The 24760-nt window shown below is 35.9% G+C and overlaps 1 protein-coding gene across 1 annotated transcript in view; it reads left to right on the forward strand.

Annotated features, from left to right (window-relative positions):
* The window catches only part of FAF1 (Fas associated factor 1), a 484966-nt gene that overhangs the window by 376818 nt on the left and 83388 nt on the right, over positions 1-24760 (forward strand). Inside the window, exons 14-15 of the mRNA XM_082669609.1 lie at positions 16629-16765; positions 21390-21478. Of these exons, the coding sequence (XP_082525735.1) occupies positions 16629-16765; positions 21390-21478 (226 nt within the window). The remainder of the gene's footprint in view (positions 1-16628; positions 16766-21389; positions 21479-24760) is intronic.

Raw genomic sequence — 24760 nt, forward strand, 5'->3', positions numbered from 1 at the left:
TAATGGTAAACAAAGAGATCTTGCATATCACTTCTGGAAGTGGCTAAAATATCTTAAGAAAGGTATATATTCCTCCATGTTTATTCATTGAATAAACATTTACTGAATGTTTAATATGAACCAGGATTGGTGCTATGCACTGAGGATGAAAAGTTGAAAAAGACACAGTGCTAATGCTTAAAACACTCATGGTCTAGTAAGTAAGACAGACATAAGAGCTAATATGTAACATGAAATATGTACAAGGTGCTTTGGGAGTATAGGTGAACTTCATACTGAGTGACTCTACCTGAGTGAGCCAGGGAAGGACTTGAAAGAGATGACACAAGAAGGTGATAATAGAATTTCACTCTTTCTGTTCAGAGATTTTTAATATTAGCAGCATTCCTTGTTTGTTGGGTTGCAGGTATTTGCTATTCTTATAAAAGGATATTGGTATTTTAAACCTCATAATTAGCTATCTGAATTGTGGAAGAGAGAAAAAAATAGAGAAAAAATGTAATCCTGTGTGGTCTGAACCAAACTGAGGATTAAGGCCAACCAACCGGGATGGACAGATTCCAAAAAGTTGTTTTGTTAATGATTCATCCTGGTACTGGCATATGCTTATAGGCGGACAGTGGAGCAGAAAAGTATTTTTAGCACAATGTAGTGAATGAATGCTTGGTCTATGAAAGAATAATTTCTTAAAATTCAGAACACATATCACTTCTAGGAAGCCTTGCATCTTCCCATTCTTCCCTTGCCTCAGTCTGGGTAAAAATGCACATTCTATATGCTCCCATGATATCACTGTACTAACTTGTATTGATGGCACTCATTATACTGAATGTTTATTGTCTATCTCCCTGCTAGGTTGTCAGCTCCCCAAGGGAGCTATGTCTATAATCTCAATGCATTAAAGTGCCTTTTAAAAAATAAGTGTTATATTGGTAAATAAACCAATAATCTCTCATAGGCTTATTGAAACATAATGGATAAGAGAGACCAGTTGGGGTAGTAGAAAGAGCATTGGAAATGCTACCATATCCCTCTAATTGTGCAATTTTCCCCCCACAGCCATTAACAGGAATAATAAAGCAAAGCCTTCAAAAGCCTTCTCCTTGCAGAACTAAAAATGTCCAGACTGGGTACCTCGTCTTCTGCTGGCACTATAGCATCCCAGCCTATCGTGGCCTATGCTCATGTGCCCCAGGCACCCACCATCTGGAAAGAGGATTGAATTCCAACCAAGACAAGTTTATCCATTGGTTCCAAAGTTTCTTCCCCAGACTCACCAAGTCTCTATGATATCTCTAAAGTAATTGGCCTCTCAAATGGGGCCATTTGAGATGGTACTCTGAGCCTTCTGCACTGGTGGTGACATTGATTAAAGTAAATATGCCCGTAGGATATATAGGAATACTGGACTGGCTTCATGATGAGCTGTGCCAAGAAGGTAGGCAAAGGTCCATTTGGGCACCTTCAGAATTACATATAGAGAGAACTAGCACAATAAGTATTGATTTGCTTACCTCTATTAGAGCTGTTTGGGACTGGGTAATGAGAACATTGGCACATGAGTGCCCTTGGTGCTGAACTGCAGGTTCTTGACTGAAGCTGCTTCATGAAGGAAAGCCATATAACATATGTGGCACAATAAACCACCAATATTAACCAGTAATAAGTGGGTTAATGGGTATCACTTGTTCTGAACAGGCCCACATGGCAAATGTCTTACTTAGTACATCCAATATAGGCATTGTTTTAGATTATCTAATTCTAGAAAATTTAAACATTGAATTTGACTAGGATAGTGCCAACTGGGTAATTAGCTGGCTATGAGTGCTGAAAAATAAGTTGCTTATATGTAAGTTCCTGAGTTGAAAGTGTGTGGCACATCAGTGTACATGCTACACAGTGTTAAATCAGGCATTGCACACTATTTCTAAGCAGTGTTCCCTAGGAATTGCTGACAGTGCCTGAGTTACACAGGTTGCATGTAACATACATAGCTTTGTATTAAGTTTTGCATACACAGTACCAATGTTCAAAGACAGAATTCTATTGCCTATCAATATTAGCTTTTGAATTTAATGCACTTGGGTGCAGTATATCAGGTCACTGTAGACTTCTGCTGCTATGCTGACAGGTACTTGTTAGCCTTAATATTCAAGTGATAGTTTTCCACATTACTTAATCTTTGGCAAGAGTTAATTGGCTTAAATCTCTTATCAGTAGGTTGTCTTTGCCTGCACTAGCCATCACAGTGGCTTACCCTTAATTCCAAACTACTCACTGGTTCATGCCTGGCTGAAGCTAGCTGACCATGTTACTCTAGCCCTACACTTCCATTTGATCCAGCAAATATAGCCCAGGTGTGGGGTCTGCATGGGAGACACAAGGAGTGTTAATATCCAGCTGCTACCCTAGGAGAGATATGGATTCTGCAAAAGTAATAAAAGATAAAACAGATGGACATGTTGTGGTCAGAGTACTAAGACTTCCAGAGAGCCTTCATGCCAGGTTTCCATATAATTTTGCCCAAACTTCTTTATTTCCTTTGTGACACGTTTTCCTTCCCATACTTGTAAAGGAAATGTATTGCCATCCTAAACATCCCAGGTCAAGGCTTAATTAATGCTTTAAAATAAAGGTTCTAAAACACTAGGAGAGTTTGTCATTTTCTCCCTGGTTTGTTTTGTGAAGAGGGAGGAGAGAAGGTGAGGAGGAACCCCTCCTGTTCCATGATTACATCCTACCCACTCATTTTCTCCTTTTCTCCTCTGCTTTTGATTTTTAGTGGCGGTCTTAACAGAATGTCAAGATCAATTTGCAGCATGGTTTAACTCAAGGTTTGCGTTCTGCCAGCAGCAATTGTCCCTGCAAACAATGCCGTGTGTTCTTGTAACTTCAGAAGCTTTTAGAAGGATCATGGCAAGGGCAGCATCTAATGACTTTATTAGTGTAGGGTTTCAAAATGGGCTCGGTAATTGTTCATATCTCTTTGTCAGCAAGTCATAATTACTGCTCAGCATTGTCCAAGGGTGCACTTGTGAATAGTTTCCTAATAGTACTGAAAGGAAGGAAAAGAGGGAAAGGATAAAAGGTGATGGCCTCTTACAATTGAGAAGAAGCCAGTCTGTATATAGATGATGGCTAAACTGTTTATAATATATTCTTTACTCTTTTTAAAATAGACAATTATCCTTTTAAAAGTGTTCTTTGAGATAACTTTAAATTACCAGTTTACAAGCTTTTTAAACTCTGATTTGGATACTTCCCACACTATTACCTAATACTATAATCATAACTGCCTGGTGGTGCATGCATTGTATCTGAATCAAGCATTTGTGTAAAAAAAATTTATTTCCTTGACATTAATCGAATTAATGCTATTCGGGAAATATATATTTAACTCAGATAGAGTTGTCTGTTTTCACAGTCTACATGAAAACTGTTGTTAGGAAAGAACAATACAAGGTGATACTGTTGACAAGATAGTCCAAAAGAACATTTAAGTTTTTATCAAATCCAATTTTCCTCATGCACTAGACTTTTCTTGTTACTCTCTTGGCGTTCTTCTTGGTCTTTCTCCTAAACACTCTGTGCTTTGAGTATTCTAGGGATCTTGATTTTGAGAGTGATAGAATTGAAAGAATCGTTGCCTTTTCAAGATATATAAAGTTTGAGCTTCACACCAAGACTTCTCCCCTTTGTGCTGTGTTGCCAAACCCTTACCTGTTCTGTGACTCCCTGAAGTGTACTCATGTATAGTTATGTGCAAATATTCACTTCCAGTAGCTAGTTATTCTCGTATTTTAGGGTATACAGATTCAAATGAATATGACTGCCAGAGGTACTCGATCCAGTTTATATATATAGATTACAAAACATGAGTTATCTAATGAAATAAATTCTAAAAATAAGACATTTCCAAAATAAAATATTTTTTAAAGTAATATACCCCATCATGTCTTTTGCTTTTCTTCTTATCTGAAATTGATAAGATCTAAAGAGATTTGTTTTCTTAATTGCTTTGTCAATGTTGATAATTTTTATATTCATGATTGTTTCTGAAGAATTTTTACTCATCATGTCACCTATGCCATTTAAATTGGTAGCACATTTCTCTCTTTCATAAATACTGGTAGTAAAACAGTGAGAAAGCTGTAAAAGAAACATGTTAGTTCAGTCATGTAAAACCACCTATGGAAACTGGTTCCTCTGACATTTTTCCAGTATTTGCCTGTCAGTCTACATAGATGCGCAAAAAGGTTTTAGTGCCCAATAATCTTAATGATCAAATCTGCCAAATATACCACCAAAAATTGAAAGGGGAAATAACTGTTAGTCTGGAATTGGAGAGTGAGGTGAAATCCTATTTCTTACATGTTTGGGTAATTTGTTAGGGAATAGGTTTGGTATCCTTTCCTTCAGCATATGTTTGTATCTTTGTATTTGATTGCATTCTAGTAATAAAGTGACAGTTTTATATTATTTACAAATAAAGAGTTAACTGTAGGGATTTTTAAACAGCCATCCATTAATTTATCTGCTGTTGGCTGACTCAGTCTGTAGCCACAGCAACAATTTTTTAAATCCTCCTAAATTGTTGTCTTCTGCGTATCTTTCCTTTCCTCAATATGTGATCAGCACCAAGAAAGTCCTCTTTAACATACTTCTCTACAGATCTCAACTAAGGAAGGGATGAGGCAAGTTTATATGAACAATAAAGATGCTATGACTATTATATCTCAATATGAGAAATTATATTTCCCAGTCCCACTTTCAAATAAGGTATTGGAGGTTCTGAGCTGCTCCCAAATAAGTTACTTAATTAACAGCCACAGCAACAAAAATTTATTATTTGGACATTACAAAAGCTATGTAAGTATTATTTATTAGTTCCTAAAGCAAAACCTATTCACATTTAAACATGTCAGTTGCTATTCTTAAAAGACTGATTTTCAATACAACTGTTTCTTCACTGTTTACATGTGGACAGTCATATGTCAGTCATAAAATGTAGGGCAGTTAAGAGGTAAGAGTCAGTCTAGGATTATGAAAAACAAGGGGTTATTAGGCAAGTGGTATAACATATCTAGATTTTTTTTCTTCTGTGAAAATGGGGGAGGGGTGACCCTATTTGAACTTTTTATCTCTAAAATTCTGTGACTTTCTGATGACTTGAACACATAGTTTTCAATATAAGCAAGATTAAAAATGAATGTTAGTAAAGTTTGTAAGTAGATTGTAGCATACTGCCCTTACCAGCTTGTGATCTAGTCAGAGTGACCTTAGTGGGCTATAGCTAAGGAAGCCACAGTCATTTTCCACCTCTTACACCAATAAAGGCATCTTCCTTACCCTTAGAATTGTCCTTCAAGCTCTTGCTATTTGTGATGGGAGCTTCTAGAGTGTCAATAGCTAAGATCAAGATTAACACCACTGCTTTAAAAAAACACACACATAACTGCAATCATTAAGCCCCAGCTATGTGTCAGACACTATATATATATGAGCTCATTTAATCCTCACGCTATATACATTACCCCATTTAACCACAATTCTGCAAGGTAAATGGCAAAGTCCAATTTCACATGTGAGGAAACTATTTTTGGCTCAGAGAAATTCTGTAACTTACCCAAGGTCATGCAAGTGATTGTACCAGATATAAATCCCAGATCTACCTGTGCTTTTCTGCTACATAATGCTTCTTGTCCCATGACCTTGTCAAGCTGGATTATTACCAGCAAAGTTGTACTAAATAACTGTGCATAGCCCTGTGGGAGATATAAGAGAAGTATAAGACATGGATCTTTTGCTCAGGTAACAAATAAACATGGAATTCACCAAATCTTAGAGTTGTGGGCTAGAAGCATTCTTAGTTAACATCCAATTTGCAACTGTGCAGGCATTTTTCCCTATATTATGTCTAACTGATATTACTACAGTCTCTACCTGAATACTGCTAGGGACAGAGAAATGAAAGCTTCAAAAGATAGTGTATTTTTGAGCTGCTCTAAAAGCCGGGAAAGGTTTTTGCTATAGTGCTTCTTCCCATAGAGAGTTTCTGCAACTTTCTCCCTTTTGGTTCTAGTTTTGGCCTTGGAATTACCTGGAATAAGCCTAACTTCTCTTCTTCATTATAGTCTTTTATCAGTTTAACCACAGCTATCTTGTCTGTCTTAATTTTCTTACCTTTCCAACCAAGATATATTTATTTCTTCCATTGTTCCTCGTATGGTAGGGTGTCTAGACCTAGTCCATTCTAAAGGGGCCCAGAATCGAGCATAATGCTTCAGAGGAAATTTGTCTGATGCTATGCTCAATTCTAGTCTGTAATTTTATTATTGGCTCCTATTGAACTGAAGGAGTCAACTAAAATTCCCTAGCAGTATTTCAGGTATGGGATGGTCCAGAATGGGCTGGGTCTGAGTTGTTATTAAACCAGATCTCTGCCATTGACAAGATTTTTTGAAGTTTGGATTCTATTAACTCTCCCAAATTTTATCACTCATAAACAATAACTGAACTTCTTATCATCTCTACTCCTGTTATCATTCTTGATACTTCTCTCAGTTCCCAGACCTGTCCAACTACAGAGAAACTTTTTTCTTCTCTTTATTCACCACACTTAGATGTGGTCATAAATAGAAACTGTATCACCTTATATATTTGGATTTCAAACATCTGGCTCTGACCAGCACTTCCTTTTCTACTTACTTGCTCAGTGTCACCAGTGCTAAAATTTTTTTTGTCTTATCATGCCCTTCAACCTATTGACCCATACCACTTCACTCCATCCACCCTTTCCTGTGTCCAACCTTCATTTCCTTCCTTGTCCTAATTAAATTTTAAGGTCCATCATGATCACTTCCTTGTAATACTTTAAACTCCCTCATCTCTGTCTTCCTCCATTGCATTCAATTTGTTAAACCCAACTATTCACCTTCCTTTTGCCTGTGCCTGGCAGTTGAACATTGCTGGAGATGATCACTCCACCTGATTTTTTAAAAAAATAAACACAAGCTAAGTTTTATATATAAACACTGAATTCAACTCTAATTCTGGCAGCTAAAGGAGAAAAAGGAAATGTGATAGGCATATCCTCATTCATTCATCTATCCATACAATGTATATTTATTGAGTTTCTATTATGCACCAGGTACTATGCCTTAGAGTTTGCAGATTACCATTTAAAATTCTCATTGTCTGATAAAAGGAAGCCTAATAGTTCATCTCAAAATTTCCTGGCACTGAATTCAAGGAAGAATTTTATTGCATGATTTTTTATTTGACAGTCATTAGGAAATATAATAAACAGTTATTTTTCTACTGTTGTTTTGTGTAAAATAGATCACTTTAAATAGATGTTTCTTATATCACTCCCCTGTAAAAACAGAGAGCTCCATGTTAAATCATTTTTCAGTAAAGGTAGCTCTTTAGGTGATATGGCCCTTAGATATTCCTTTTTTTCGTGATCTAACTCATAACAGGTATAGAGCTTAGAGAAAAAGCCTACGTAGTAAACTTGTTCATTCAGCTCTTTCTGTCAGACATCAGCTGTCTCAAATGAGCCTTTGTCAAGAGCTGGGTTGTAATTGATTCTTTCTTGAAAGCTTTGATAAGTGACTGAAGTGCTAATACTCTGTGCTGTTGGTCATTTATGTTTTAAAGACTTTTCTCCTATGTATAAGATTTCTACTAATGCTCTCCCACATTTCTTTTATCCATTAGAATAATAGTTCTTTTCAAATACATAAGGAAATTGTGTATAAATGTCAGGGTTTCAAGAGAAGCCAACCAACTCTGAAAAATTTTTGTATAATAATGCTGAACAATTTGTATATAATAATAAAATCACAATGTCTCCAAATTTTGCAGGAGGAAAACAGAGAACATAGCATGAAAATATATGTGTATATCTTCAGTCTCTACCTTAGAGTAGGGAATAATCTTATGATGATTCTGTAGAAGTTATACAGCAATATAATACATTTGTTCAGTGATAAGAGTCTGAGATTTGCTGTTAAAACTTATTTTAGGAAACATTTTGCCATATCCATAATTTGGGGGAAGGGGAGATAAAAGAAAAGCCAATTTTGACTCTGAAGCATATAAAAGGAAGGAAGAAGAGGTATTGATTAATCCACAGACCAATTCCAAAAGTAGGCATCATTACCTTCACTTTATATGTGAGAAAACTAAGGCTCAGAAAGATTAAGTTATCCAAAGAAACAACTAGTGGGCTTCCCTGGCGGTGCAGTGGTTGAGAGTCCGCCTGCCGATGCAGGGGACACGGGTTGTGCCCCGGTCCGGGAAGATCCCACATGCCACGGAGCGGCTGGGCCCGTGAGCCATGGCCACTGAGCCTGCGCGTCTGGAGCCTGTGCTCCGCAACGGGGGAGGCCACAACAGTGAGAGGCCCGCGTACCGCAAAAAAAAGAAAAAAAAAAGAAACAACTAGTAAGTGACAAAATCAGGTTTATTTGACTCCAAAGTCTTTGTTCTTCCCACAATATTATGCTGCTTGCAGTAATTCCTACTTTCTCTAATATGTTAATATTTGGATACTTTACACCTCTTCTAAGTCACATTTTCAGTCAGTGGGTGGTGACAAGATGAAATTATGTAAAAACTGCAGTATGCTAAAAGTCAGGAGGGGAGCTTAGAGTATGAACTTGTGGACAATACCTGCTATTTTGAAATGGGACCAAGTGACCTATCAAGGTAGAAGCATAGTGAAAGAGGCCTGGGAGACCATGATAATTCATACCAACTAACTGTCCTAGTTAAACTGATTTCAGCAAAGTAGTTGGAAGAGGAAAAGGAAGGTTGTATGGTCAACATTGTCATGGTGGAGATAAAGGTTACTAAAGCATGAACTGGCCCTTTCATGTAACACATACATACTGTTTGGCAGTAGGTGCTAGGAATGCAGAGGTGAATAAGAGATAATCCTCCTAATAGCAGTCCAGGAGCACTATCTTGGAACAGAAAGTTCTCCCTGATTTCTAAACTCCCATTCCGTTCTCTGATTTTTTCCAGCACTTAATCTGAACTAATAAATCTAGCCCCCAGTTATATATCAGATTATGTTTCCTGTTTGAGGCTATAACCCTAAATATTCTTAGTGTCTTAAGGACACAAACCATGTCTTACCTTGTTGTATATTTCATAGGCCCTCATAAATAACGATCAATTGGTAAAAGGCAGAACACAGAAGAAATATTATCTGGCATTTAACATAAATTTGCCCTCTTGTATAGCCCGTGGAAAATGAATCTTCTCTTTACATTGCTAGAGAAAGAATTTCTGCATTTGACATTGGGTTCAATGTTCTCTGTTATCTCTCCCAACTTAAAATAAAATGGGGTACTTACATGTTTATGTTCTTACTCTTGGTGAGAAGGCAGCCAATTATCTATTTATTTATGATTATTGTCCCTCCAAAAAAATTAGTATAAATCAGTCCCTATAGATTAGTTACAGCCCTGTCATTAAACTGTCAGTGCCTCAAAGCCTTTCCACTAGAGTGATTTATAGATGACAACAAGGAGATATTTGTGTTTTCTTTTTAACTCTGACTACTAGTCTATTAAGACAATTTAGCAGTTTACTGTTACTGGGTAGTCTTAAACCACAGACAGGTGAGAGATGCTTTTCAGATTAAATCTTCCCAAAGTGTCATCCTGTGTTTTCTTAAATTTGCCTTTAGTTTGGCTGTGTTCTCTAACATGGATACAATATTTGCATTTGTGCGGAGAGGCATTATACTATCCTTTTAGAAAACAATTTGGCAATATGAACCACTAATCATTAAATGATTCTATACCTTTTTACCCTATAATTCCACTTCACAGACAGGCTTTTTTCCCTAAGGAAATACTTTAAGAATTTATGTAAGTATTTTTTATAATGATAAAAAAACTAGAAAGAAAAATGTAGCTGTAGGTGAATAGCTATGAATATAACAGCTTATACATCTACACAATGGAATATTATTCAACCATTTAACATGCTGGTTCATTACTATCATATAGAAGACTAAAAAACTGTATCCAACTAAACACTGATTACCACAAAAAGGAAAAGATATATTTGAGCAAAAAGACTGATAAGAAATAGACAAATGTGATTAACATTGTGTTAAAAGTTTGGGATTTCATGCAATTTTTCTTTATTTTTATAAGAGAGTTACTATCTTACTTTCAAATTATTTATTGATTGGGCAATACATTCACTTTAATCAAAACTCAAAAGTTGTAGAAAGGTATGTAATGAAAAGTCTCCTACTTATCCTTGTTTCTAAGTTACCTTTTCTAGAGGTAATGTTTTAAGTTTCTTATTTGTCCATCCAGAGATTATTTTATATGTAAGCAAACAAATATATAATTATTTTTCCCCAGTTTTACACAAATGGTAAGCACTATTTAACACCCTGCTTTTCCCACTAACATTATATCTTAAAAGATAGTTCATATCAGTTCATAAAGAACCCTTTCTATTTTATGGCTACATAGTATTCCTTTGAATTCTATAAGGTACTATAATTTATTTAACTAGATCCTAGTGGTTGACATTTGGGTTATGCCCAATATTCTGCTATTACAAGCTTACAGTAAATAACTATGCACATATGTTTCCATCTGAAACTACATCTGTGGATTAAATTCCCAGTTGTAGGAGTGCTAGATTAAGAGTTTGTGCATATTTAATTTTAATAGACACTGGCAAATTGCCCACAAAGGAGTTGGTACCAATTTCACTCCTACTAACAGTGTACAGTAGTGCCTGTTTCCCTGTAACCTTGCCAATGCAAGGTGTTACCAAAATTTTTTTGTCTTTACTAATCTGACAGATGAAAAATGGTTTCTTAGTGTACCTTTAATTAGGACTTACTCATTATGAGCTATTTTGAGTATTTTTTCACATGTTCATGAGCCATTACTGTTTCCATTTCTTGAAGCTGTCTTTATATATTATTTGTGGATCTTTTCCTAATTGTTTGTTAAGAGTTCTTTATATATTAAGGAAATTAGCCCTTTTTCTGTAGTTCGAAATTCAGAATTTTTTCCCCTGTTCATCATTTATCTTTTGGCCGAGTTATGGTGTTTGTTACCGTGTGAAAATAGTCGAAATTATCAATTGTGTCTTTTATGCTTTACTCTGCTTCAGCTATACTAACCTTCTTGTCACCTTTCAAATATGCTAGATACTCTCCAACTTTAAGGTCTTTGTTTTTGCTGTTCTCTCTGCCTGGAATTCTCTTCCTAGAGACATGTGTTCCGCTTCCTCCTTCACCTCTTTTGAATCCTTGATCAAATATCAACTTCTCAGTGAGACCTGACTTCTCTATTTAATATTGCAAACCACCCCCCACCCGGCCTTGTTTTTCCTCCATCACCCGGAGCTCACAGACTGTAATTTTGTGTCACATCGAATTGCAGCTCACCTATACAAATGAAGCAAGTGAGAATTATCATCTTCAATGTGGTCATCACCTCAGGAGACTAGACACTTGGTCCAGTGAATATGCCATTGCCCAAAACATTTAGGGAACAACTTCTTTAAAAGCTACCTTCAGGGAGAGCTTAAAGCCTTTCAAGGAAAGCAGTCCTGCGTCCTAAAAGCGGTATTTCTCAAAGTGTGTTCCATTAACCACTTATATCAGAATCACCTTGCATGGGGTTGGGAGCTTATTAAAAAGGCAGTTTCCTGGGCCTTACTCCACATCTGTTGAATCAGAATCTCTGGGGGATGGGGCTGAGGAACTTGCCTTTTGAATAAACTTCGTAGGTGATTCCTAGGCCATTAAAGGTTGCAAATCACTGCCATTATAGTCAGTGTCTTCCAGCTTGTTTACCTAACTCATTTTGAACCAAAGACTTAGGACTATTTCAAAAAATCAAAGCCACCCTTAAAGGACAAAGGCACATATGCCAGTGGTGCTGAAGATCATCTCAGGGAATGAGCTGAACAATGGATAGGCATGCAGACTTGTGGAAATGATGTTGTGGAAGGAGACAAAAGCCTTTGGCTGGTTTTGGTATGCTTGACAATGCTAGCACCTTGATAAGTCTTACTTCACACGTTAAAGGACCTTGGCTTTAACTTCCCTATTAAAAGGAAAAGAAGAAGAAAGGAGAATTGTGTGTTGGCTAGATAGGTATGATCTCTAAGGTCCTTTCTCTATTTTGTGTTCTGGTTATTCTACTGTTGTACATAAATGTTTTTGAACCAACCCTAAACACATGAATGAATATGTATAAGTAATGAGACTTATTACTATAGCAAAAACTGCAAGCTTGGTTTGCTTTAAAGAGAAGAGCCTCCTTAAATCAAAGTGACTTCAAAAGAAGTAGTATAAAAAACAAACAACAACAACCAAAAAACACTTGGCAACCCATATTGGAAAAGTCCTATAGTACTGTTGAATGTGAATTTCTTCTGCTCAATGACCTTTCGTTTTGGACAAATGGTTCACACATTATCAGAAAGACATTTAATGTGCTTAATGATTCAAGGGTAAGCAGCCAGGAATTGTGATACTGATTCTTGGTTTTAAATTAGTTAACATTACTAAACATAAATTGCAGCATTTATAATTGTACTTACTTATTTCTCAAATATCAATACCTACCCTTTCATTCTCTGAATGAAAATAAAACCAATGACTGTATTTGTCTAGTCAACAATTCTTTCATGCTATGTCTTACTATGCAAAAAATCTTTCAGTGTTGGCCCATAGGTATAAGTTACCATTTTAATCCTGAAAATAATTATGATAAAAATGTGAAATATCATGATGCATTTAATAATGATTAAATAGCTACCAATTTTAAGGGCCTACCGTATTCTAAGCACAATTCTGAGTACTTTCTGTAACTTACAAGAATATAGGTATTTTAAAGATGTGTTATTTCCAGTTTATATATGAGGTTCCTTTAAACTTATGGAAGTCACATTGAAATGCATAATCAGGAAGCCTCACACAGAGGCTTAGCAGTTTTGTAGCCTCCATTTTTTATCAAACGTGCCTCTTTACATTACCTGGTATACAGTAGGTAGGCAGTAAGTGTTTGTGGAATTTCATCACCCTCCCCCTAAATTGCTGTGTTTCTTTTTTTTTTAAAAAGAAGATGTTGGGGGTAGGAGTTTATTATTTAATTTATTTATTTTTGCTGTGTTGCGTCTTCGTTTCTGTGGGCTTTCTCTAGTTGTGGCAAGCCGGGGGGGCCACTCTTCATCGCGGTGCGCGGGCCTCTCACCATCGTGGCCTCTCTTGTTGCGGAGCACAGGCTCCAGACACGCAGGCTCAGTAGTTGTGGCTCACGGGCCTAGTTGCTCCGCGGCATGGGGGATCCTCCCAGGCCAGGGCTCGAACCCGTGTCCCCTGCATCGGCAGGCGGACTCTCAACCACTGCGCCACCAGGGAAGCCCCTTGCTGTGTTTCTTTTAGTATGTATTTTATGTTGAAGTACAGTTTAGTAAAAGTCACTGACTTATGTAATTATGAGTTTGATTGAAAGAACTAAACTATATCCTGTTTTGAATTAAAATGAGATTACTTTTTCGTATATCTGATTTATTAGTAATCCTCGTTTCCATTAGCAAGATAGAAATGATCTCTGCTTCAGAGACTGAAAATTTTACTAATGATTAATATACGCTAGCCATCAGATGTTCTGTTTATTTTTCTCCCCAAACTTTAGATTAAAACCACTTTATCTTATCTTTCCAATTTTAGCCTTCTAATAGCAAGAATTGGTGAATATTAGCTACTAATTATGTTTTTTCTTTTCTTTCCTTTTGGGCACGCCGGACGGCATGCAGAATCTTAGCTCCCCTACCAGGGATTGAACCCACACCCCATTCAGTGGCAACACAGCGTCCTAACCATTGTACCTCCAGGGAATTCCCTATATCTTGTTTCTTTACCAAAGCCAGAGTGTGAGGCTTCCCGCTCCTTCTCCCCACCACCTCCACCACAACCTACCCACCCACCCCTCCAGGGACCAGTGAGTTGCAGGAATGCAATTGCTGTGGAAATCATTTCTCCCTTAATGACACCTGACTCTGATGAACACCATATGCAGTTCGATTGACAAGTTTGGTGCTGCCACTAGATGCATTGGCACACTTTTATATCTTCACAAGGAAGAAATACCACAAATATGAGAACCACATTTGTTCTCTTAAAACAACTTGTTTTTCCCATGTTTGATTTTGCTCTAATGTTTTGAACTGGATTTTTGCTGCTGGTAGTGTGCTGCGAATGGTAACTTTGTGTTGTGAATGATCTTGAGAGGAAGAAGCAGAACCTCCCAGCCATGAGAAAGATTTGATATTTGTGTTGTGAAGTTCTTGTAAATTATAATGGAAGGAACTGACAAGTAGGAATTTTTTAATTTGGGGCTGTCCATTGGCCCTACAGGCTGTCGATGATTGCAATTTGAAAATCTCAAAGTAAACATGATCATAGGAGATTAATCAAATTAATTAAACTTTTAACAAAGTCTCTCTTCGATTAGAACAGATTGTTAGTTAAGGCCACTAGAAAACATCAGCCGGCTGTGTGATCCCTTTATATTTCTCAACTGCTTCTTAAATATTAGAATGATTTGCTAATACCTGGTAGAAAACTGATCACTGTGCTTTTTATAGTAATTGAATGGCTTAATGGTTAATGTGATGTTGAAAGCTGTACCTCCCTTGAATATGTTTCGTGTAGTTTTGAAATTTATGTTATATATTAATTTAAACCAAATAAGATACCCACATTTTCATAATTATTTTCTCTTCTAGCTCATTTTCACAGAAAGGGGATTTGGGATGTACACAGTTGCCAGACAAAATTGTCTTGAAATCAAATTCTTAAAACCACTAAGCCAACCTGCCTGCTTGCCTCCCTTCTTTTCTTCCTTCCTTCCTGACTTCTTTCCTTCCTTCCTTTTTTGGGGGTCTCCTCTTTGGCTAGTATTTAATATCACTTGTGAGGCTAGTGCTGTGATGGCCATCTACTGTGTGGTATCCACTTAATCCATTGATGTGAAAGCAACAAGGACTTATTTTCTCCCTTTTGTAGGAAATGGCATTCCAACTGTTTTTTGACATCTTTAATTTTAGAGGTTGCCAATGATCAGATCAGGGTCGAGACTGACTTCAAATATTTTAGTAAGAAGCAGAAAGAAAAATGAGATCCTAACTTTCTAGTCTCCTGATCTACACATCTCCATTGATGAATTAAAGCTATATGGGTGTGAAATTTGGTATGGAGACTTAGGCTGCTTGAGCACCTTTTATCCCATAATAGTTGTGGAATGTGAAGATCTGAATTTTCATGGGGGCACTGATATTTCATGGCCAACAATTGCTTTTTTAAAGGCCTTGTCATTTCAGATTGCCATGGGGTCCGGTTATTGCTGCTCTAAATGTGTATATGAACCTGCCTCCCAATGAACTTATTGCAGTGGTGCTAACTTGTCTTGACACTCTTGCCAACAGTTCTAGTGGCCCTGTGTGTAGTCACCGCACAGGTTTTGTGGAGGATTCAGCCTAAACTTCTGGGATGAATTTCTATGGACAAGAAATATACTGGCTTTAAAAATTAAGAGGTTTGATTCTGTTTTGAATATGGATATCAAATGAATCTGAGCACATGACATTTTAATGCCGTTTGTCTTTTCAAATAGATTTGCTTTCTAATGCATGTGATGACAAGACTTTGCTCATCAGCTAGAACATACATTTCAGAGGAGTTGTTACCTAAAATATTATCATAAGGCATAAGAAAACACACGATTTAAGTTGCCTTTCATGAACATAATTAAGAATTAATAAGCCAGTACCAGTGGCTAGTCCCCAGAATTTCCACTGTTTTGCCTTTTGTGACCTGTGTTATTAAAAGTCCATTATTTTTACAGACTTTATTAAATTGGATCTTATTAAAGCATTCTATATTTGCATTTGGTCTTTCATAATTCATTATTATTATGACATTTACTTTTTACCATCAGATCTGAAAACATATCATAAGCTACCCTTTTCTCTTGAAAGAAATGCTAATTTCAAACAGTCCTCTAATAGAAGAGAAAAGCTTTATCAGTTTTTTCATTTATTCCAGATCGTGTTAAGAATACTAATGCTAGACTTCAGTATGCTAATATCTCTGAGCTTTTTTTGGTCAAAAGCTTAGAATTATTATTTTTATCCCATACCAAGTATGAAACTAGAAGACCTCCTACTACTGGAGAAAACACAATTCTAAAGTACAATTCTTGATTCTAAGGACTTGTGAAAATGTTGCTAGATCCTGTTTAGACTAGGATGATGCCGGTTAATTTAACTTTTACCACCCGATATTTGTCCTCTTTAAGAAATTTTTCCTCTTAAAATTCATTTTGTTTGTTTTTCTCATAGTTTAGGGTAATATAGGGTGTGTGGCCTGCTTTTCTGTAGGATAATCATTTCTATACCATTTATGATGTAGTTGAAAACTTAATACAGTAATATTTTACACATTGATATCAGACTGTCTAATTTTAATATAGCTAATAAAACACAATGAATTTTTTCTTAGCGTAGTGATAAATTTATTAAACTCTGAAATGAAACTAACTTTGGATTTTGTATCATTTTAGATTTCTGACAATGTGCAATAGACACTTTGGCAGCGTTGTTGCACAAACCATTCGGACTCAAAAAACAGATCAGTTTCCACTTTTTCTGATTATTATGGGAAAGCGATCATCTAATGAAGTGTTAAATGTGATACAAGGTAAAGTACATATCACAAGGGAAGTAGAGTGTCTCCTTATGTATGTGATAACCTTGTAATATCTACCATCAAAGCTGAAAGTAATTCTCTGTATTGGTAAATATCTTTGCATTTTAAAATATAGAACACCCGGAAAAAGAATATCTTCAAAAAGTATAGGTGCGGGCTTCCCAGGTGGCGCAGTGGTTGGGAGTCCGCCCGCCGATGCAGGGGGCGCGCGTTCGTGCCCCGGTCTGGGAGGATCCCGCGTGCCGCGGAGCGGCTGGGCCCGTGGGCCGTGGGCCGTGACCTCTGGGCCTGCGTGTCCGGAGCCTGTGCTCCGCAATGGGAGAGGCCGCGACAGTGAGAGGCCCTCGTACCGCAAAAAAAAAAAAAAAAAAAAAAGTATAGGTGCTATGAAATATGCTTCATGAAAATCCAACAGAAACATCTTAATAAAACTGCACAGCCCTTGGGACATAGGATAATCATGTTAAATATTCAGAATTGCTAAATTTTCTAAACTAGAAATTAAGCCATAATCAGTCATCAAATATGATATTTCATTCATACACACACACACACACACACACACACACATATACACATATATGTTTCTTGTTGTAATGTTGATTGATTGAAGGAAATCCTTATCTTTAGTTATCTGGAAAAACCAGTGACTGGATATTGTGAATTGAATAGTTCACAGTGGCAGTCATTTCTCCTCATTTGTGTGAATCCACGTCTAGAATGCAACCCTGAGGTGTGAAGCTATAGGATGCCTGTCAATTTAATCACAGTGCACACATTCTTTACCAAAAAAATGAGTGATATTTTTTATGTTACTAATGTATCCTAAGGATTAGTATAAAAAATTCCTTTATACATGGCAAAGCTTACATTGAAAACAGTATCTTTTCTATGCCACAGGGAAAAGGATGTTTCAGATGCTCCAAGCTAAAGCTTGTGTCTGAGATACTTAATTTCTGCCCCTATTTAAGTCACAAGTTCTTTAGCAGATAATGTAATGGAGGAAGGGGTATAAATTCAAGTGCCTTTAAAACTCAAATAAAACAAAACCTCTGGTATTTTATGTTTTCTCTATAGCTAGAGCATTCACTTTCACAAACAATGTTAAAGAAGACCTGCTGCAGGAACAAAATGCATAGAGTAAATAGATAATGAAGATAATATTTCATTCCTGTTTTCATATTAATTAATCATATTAATTAATTTCATATTAATTAAGATAATATTTCATTCCTGTTTGCTGTAATATTTCCAGCAATATTACAGTCAGTAGTGGTTCTCAAAGCATGGTCCATGGGCCCTAGAGGTCCCCTAGATCCTTTCAGGGAATCTACAAGGTCTATTTTTGATAGACTCTTTTTTTTTACTGTATTGACATTTGTACTAAGTGGCACAAAATCAGTGCTGTGTAAAACTGCTGGCATCTTAGCACAAATCAAGGCCATGACACAGAACTGTACTGGTAGTCATATTTTTCACCTCCATGTATGTGCATTTTTTTAAATTATTATTTTATTAATTTTTAACCGTCTTTACAGTTTGTGTGACGCAATGGGCAGACATTTCTCCAGGATGAACAAAGTGAGTCTGTTACTTCAAGAAAAAGAACTGACAACATTTGTTGCCAATGATAAAATTTGAGTTTTTAAGCAAAAATTTATATCCTCCATTTAAGATTGACAGCTTAAATACTTTTCTGGTGATGTCAATGGTGATGATAATAAATGTGATTTTTTTGATATCATAAAATTAGATGTGTCAACATTCAGAAGAAATGCATGACTCCGTGAACCAATATTTTCCAAATGACCAATGCATAATGTTATAAACTCATGCATGAGTAAAAGATCCATTCAAAGGGCAAAATAGGCCAGTGGATTTTAATATAACAAAGTACAATAAGTTCATTGATAACGGTTTCAAATTCCTCACATACCTAACCTTGAAAAAAATTCCACTTGTCAGTTTGGGTGTATTAAAGAAAAATATCTACAATTATCTATTAAAATACTCCTCCTTTTTCCAATTATATATCTGTGTGAGGCCATAATTGCTTCATAAATTTCAACCAAGACAACACATTATAGCTGGTTTAATGTAGATATAGATATGAGAATCCAGTTGCATTTTATTAAACCAGACATTAAAGAAATTTGCAAAAATGTTAAAAAAAAGTACATTCTTCTCACTGAACTTTTTCGTTTGGAACATATAGTTATTTTTCATAAATGTGATATTTATATTAACAAATTATGGGTGGTTTTTTTTTTGATGTTGGGGGTAGGAGTTTAGTAATTTATTTATTTATTTTTGCTGTGTTGGGTCTTCATTTCTGTGCGAGGGCTTTCTCTAGTTGTGGCAAGCGGGGGCCACTCTTCATCGCGGTGCGCAGTCCTCTCACTATCGCGGCCTCTCTTGTTGCAGAGCACAGGCTCCAGATGCACAGGCTCAGTAGTTGTGGCTCACGGGCCTAGCCACTCCGTGGCATATGGAATCCTCCCAGACCAGGGCTCAAACCCGTGTCCCCTGCATTAGCAGGCAGATTCTCAACCACTGCACCACCAGGGAAGCCCCAAATTATGGGTTTATTATTGTTACTTTTAAATGAATTGATAAATATGTTTTAGAAATTTCAGTTTTAATTTCTAACACAGTAAATGTTGGTAACCATAACCCACATAAAAATTCCTCAGGGATCTCAATAGTTTTTAAGAGTATAAAGAGGTTCTGTTGCAATAGGCTATAAAAAATAAATTTTCCCTGAACTGCATTAACTGGAACCTTTCTCCACCTTGGATCATTAAGGGCTTAGGTATAAAATACCTTCAAGTACAGTTTGGCAATGAGCCTGTATAGTTAGGGCTGAAGCATAGTTGATAAGCAGTGGCTTTAAGCCTGAAAATTAATGACCAGTGTGTAGTACCTGTAAAATTATACTATTTCCCCATTGATGATTCTAGTACCCTCCACAAAGTATTCATGCCCCATACTCGTTGTTAGTCACTACAGTTTACAAATAAGAAATGGAAACCCAAAGATTTGCCTGGTAACAAAATCTACGTTGAAGTTTCTCTTATTAAACTTTTTGCCATTTGTTATATCTGTTAATAATAACTGTCAGTGATTGTGTGTGTGCTATGTACCAGGCACTTTACATTATCTCTGATCCTTCTAAGAACCCTACAGAGGAAGTGTTATCTTCATTTTGCAGATAAGGAAATTGATCGTTAGAGAACTAAAGTCACTCCCTCTTCTCTTATTCATTTGTTTACTAAGTGAATATTTATTAAGCCCTTGTCATGTGCTAGGCAATTTGTAGGTACCAGATCATGTAGTTATAAGTAGCAGAACTAGGGTTAGAACTCTGACTACAAAACCAGTTCTGCTTTCTTGGTAACATGATATCACACCAAGATAATACTTGTTCTCTAGCTCATTTATTGAGAGAGTAGTGCTGATGTGACCAAATTAGATTATTTCTTTGGCTAAGGACCGCAGCTGCTCCCTAACTGCATGTTGCCAGTGGTCATAAAGGAAACTGGGAAAGGACCATTGAAAGATTATGTTAGTCAAACCCTACTCTGGAAGAATACAAGCAAGGATGCTTACTATTTGTTGTCTCGTTGGTGGCCATTCCATTAACGGGACAAGAAGACACCTTCTCAGGCCCTGGAGAAGACAGGCTCTTTTGCCTGTAGGTTTGAAAGAAGAGAAAAATTGCTATATCTTTATGTATCTTCATGAGTTTCCTTCTCTCTTGTAGATGCATCCAAAGCAAATAACAGAACTTAATGCATGCAAGAAATGGCATATATTTGCTATATGTTTGTTACAAACTTGGACAGGGATAAAATAGCATTCAAGAAAATCAAACATTACAATACCTTCTCCATAAAGTTTATAGCATAGTCATTTGAAAGCAGCTGAAAGGGAAAAATATCAGTTGGGAAAAAAAATTTTTTTTTTTTTTTCAGAAATTGAATTACTGCTTGTTTCACCAAAGAATTTTTAGTGATAGGAGATAATTCTAAGTAAACAGTATGCTAAGATGGCAAAGGAGACAGGCTTCTGAGTCAGACTCATATGGTTTCAAATCCTGGCCCTATAACTTAACCAACTTGACGTTGGTTAGTCAGGTTACTTGAGCTCTCTAAGCCTCATTTTCCTTCTCGTTACACTCAAAATCATAATAACACCTTCATAGAATTGTTGTACACATTAAATGAGATTTTATATCTATAAACCTAATCACTTAATGTAATTTGTTTGGCATATAAACAAATGGTAGTTGTTGCTAGCGTTATTAAGTAGATACGTTTTCCTAACTTGAAAGATACTTTGATCCTCATGACTTGGATATTCTTCTTGTAGTGCTGAAAGTCCTTCTTATTAAGTAAGAGACTGTCCCCTCAAATCTAAGTATTCTGAAATTTTAATTGCCAGTGTTCTCTTTCTGAAAATATGAAACTTTTCAGTGAAAACATGAAAGTTTTTATTAGCATGCCAGTCTGTAATTTTTTTAGACTGTAGTTATTCCTTACTGATTAATTCTAGAATGACTTTCCATTTTATAATGATTTTAATGTGAAGTTTGGCTATCTCCATGTGTTGCTAGGTAACACAACAGTGGATGAGTTAATGATGAGACTCATGGCTGCAATGGAGATCTTCACGGCCCAGCAACAGGAAGATATAAAGGATGAGGTAAGGTGAAAGGTTAAGTAGACCTTTAATAGGATTTTGTTGAGATGATTTGTCAAATGGTGATGCTTGCCTATGTCATGATGGATAAATAAGGCATTGATGAAGATGTGTTTCCACATGAACGAAGGGTTTTTATGCCACTGAATTTACCTTTCAGTCCATTCTTTTCATGACCCAAGACCCAACAATTTGTTTAACTTTATGGACATTTATACTTTGCTAGATTTGATGGCAGGAGGTCAATTTACAGGAAATGAATTCTGAAGCATGTTTACAGAAGAAACTACAGTTCAGGAAATCCAATCTATTATATGGGTTTTTCACTCACTTTTAAGGTCCTCTTTCTCTTTTTAAGTATTGAGATTGATTAGCAATAAACACATTTTACACTTGAACATATTTTTGAAGCACTGTGAGAATTAGTAAAAAGATCACCAGAATTCTGAATTTAGCAGTCTCCCGAACATATTTAGATGGTATAGATGAGATGAGCATGGAACCTCAAATAGAATAATAACAGCAATATTCATAATGACAATAGTAGTCAACACTTACTGAATATCTGTAATGTACTAGGCACTACGCAAAGCACTTTACATTTATCATCTCATGTGATCCTCAAAACAATCCCTTGAGGCTGCATATGAGTCAGAGTTCTGGCTAGAAACAGATGACACTTTCAAACTGGGTTGTTTGAAAAGAGTTTAATAAGGGAACTATTTATGAAGATATGGGCAGAGTTTATGGGAGTCAACAATGGATAGTACACTCTAGGGCTAAAGGAAGCCATTACTACCCTTAGGCCTAAAGGCCTAGGAGAAGGTGGTATATGAAGAGGATCACTTCTATTAGAGAGCTATAGCCAACCCTTGGTGAACTGGTAAGGAAGAAACTAAGGAATAGCTTCCCTTTCCTTTTATACTCTGATCTCCTGCTAGTACCTCCTATTGACCTAACCCAACTAGAAACTGAAAGGCAGGCAAGTGAACCTCCCTGGGCAAAAAGCTAGGTAGAGCATGGATACTGAGGGGCAAATGGAACATAATCCAACACAGATTGGTATTGTCATCTCTACTTTTCAGATGAGAAAACTGAGGATCAAAAAGTTTAAGTTAATTTACCCAAGGGTCACACAGCTAGTAGGATCTATAGTAATCTCAAGTAATTATTAGTGCTTTATCAGTCAAGAAATTTCTGGATTTGGAAAACAGTCTCAAGATAAAATATGAAACAAATCTTATCATTTATTAATTTGAGATGCTAAGTTTGTATATCCATCAAATTATTCTTTTTAATTTTCTCTTTGTTTTTAATTTTTAAAGAAAGATTTACATAGAACAAATAAAGGAGAGTTTGATTTCTGAGCAATGATGAAAAGTTTCCGCGTATAATGAGTGTTTTCAATACAATACTCTTTAGCTATTACAAATGGGAAAAACATAAACAATTTCCATTTAACCTTGTACTGTTGTATTTAACTTTATTTACTTGTCTCTGTCTTCTACTACACTGTGAGTTAAAGAGCAAGGGTTGTATCGTATTCATGTTTGTAACTCTGTCTTCTAACAGTGTACCTAGGACAACGTAGGCACTCAAAAAATGTTTGTAAGTGATTGAATAAATGAATAGTTGAAAGAATTTACATGAAATAATATGACTTGAAAAAATAATACTTGATTACAATGATATAAAACCTGATGTATCCACATTAACAAATATGAAAATTCTGAGCACTATACCTAGAGTTTTAATACTCAGTAGATTCCTTTTATTGCTGTAAAAATGTTGTTTGTAATTTTTCTTAGTAGTGTTTCATTTACTCTGAGGGAAAGGTAATCGGGTATATGGTAGAATGGTGTTTATCTGTTACTTTATAAATTGACACTGACATTTTGAAATAATGAAGTACTGTACTTAGTTAGGAATTTGTAATAATAGGTGTGTTGCCATTCAAGATTACATTTATCCTGGAATAGAGGCATTGATTGACAATAATTCACTAAACACATTCTTCAGCCATTTAAATCTTGAGTCTCATTAGTTCTCGATTTACAGATTATGCTGTATAATAATATGAATGCACAATATTTGCATGCATATTCCCAGTTCATTCTTTAATTTTAATTTGTGTTCCTCATAATTCATTGGTAAGGAAATTGACTTTAATTCGTTTAATACTGAGCACAAAACTTAATATGAGGGTTACAGGAAAAATCTAAGACTCCGTATAATTGAAATTTTTTATTGAAATTTAACTGCAAGAGATAAAAGATTTCTCTTTGTTTTTGTTTTTAGAGTGTCTTATGAAAGTTATCTTTCAGGTCATAAGTAGAGTTCCTAAGAAAAGCTTTTCTAAGTTTAAAAACTTCTTTTAGACTATGCACAGATCATGATTTGGTATCTGCTGAGTAAATGATAAGAAACACTGTCCCTTGTAATTGTGAATTTGGTTTTACTTTATAAAAAATTTCAAATAAGACTTAAGCATACAGTTAAAATTAAATTGTGAACACGTTTGAAGGATGGCTTCCTAGGCCTGAATTTATTTAAACTTATCTTTGGTTCAGTTACGTCCGTCATTTCAATGATACCATTGTATTAGTGCAACCAGAGATGCCTATATTACATAAAGCTTTTATTAAATAAAACCAAGCCCAAAGCATATTCATACTCTGAGTCATTCTTCAATGGCTCAGAATGGGCTAACCTTTATATCGCTAATTGTTCTGTCTCTAACTAGGAAGTATAAATTATGTATGAGCCTCTGTTTTGACAGAACTATCTCCATACAGATTTATTCATAGACATTTTTATTAATGGTATTAGTTTGGTTTTATAAGTGTTTACTGAGCATCTATGAAGAATATAGCACTGGGCTAGGTCCTGGGGACAGAGAGGTGCTTTGCTCTAGTGAGGGGCTATTTGCAAAGAAGGGATGAGGAGAAAAGCAAATATCACTATATGACAGTGGCCACATTTTAGCATCTGTTTTTGATTACAGCTTGGTTCCAAACAATAGATGCTTTCTAACATGTAAATGGAGTCAGTTTTTTCATATGCACTAGTTTTTTTAGCCGTGAATAATCTCAAAACCTCTGATTATCAAGAGTTTATTATACTTAGCTCTTGATTTATTTGTGGTTTCATTCATTTGTTCGTTCATCCATTCAACACTAATTTACTTAGAATCCTCTATCGTAGGTGCAAGAATTACCCCTTTCCAGCCTAACCACTCTGATTAATTTGTATCTAAACAATATCTCTGTAATTGTCAAAACCCAA

Source organism: Grampus griseus (assembly GCF_964374135.1).
Source record: "Grampus griseus genome assembly, chromosome: 1".
In the NCBI taxonomy this organism is placed as follows: Eukaryota; Metazoa; Chordata; class Mammalia; order Artiodactyla; family Delphinidae; genus Grampus; species Grampus griseus.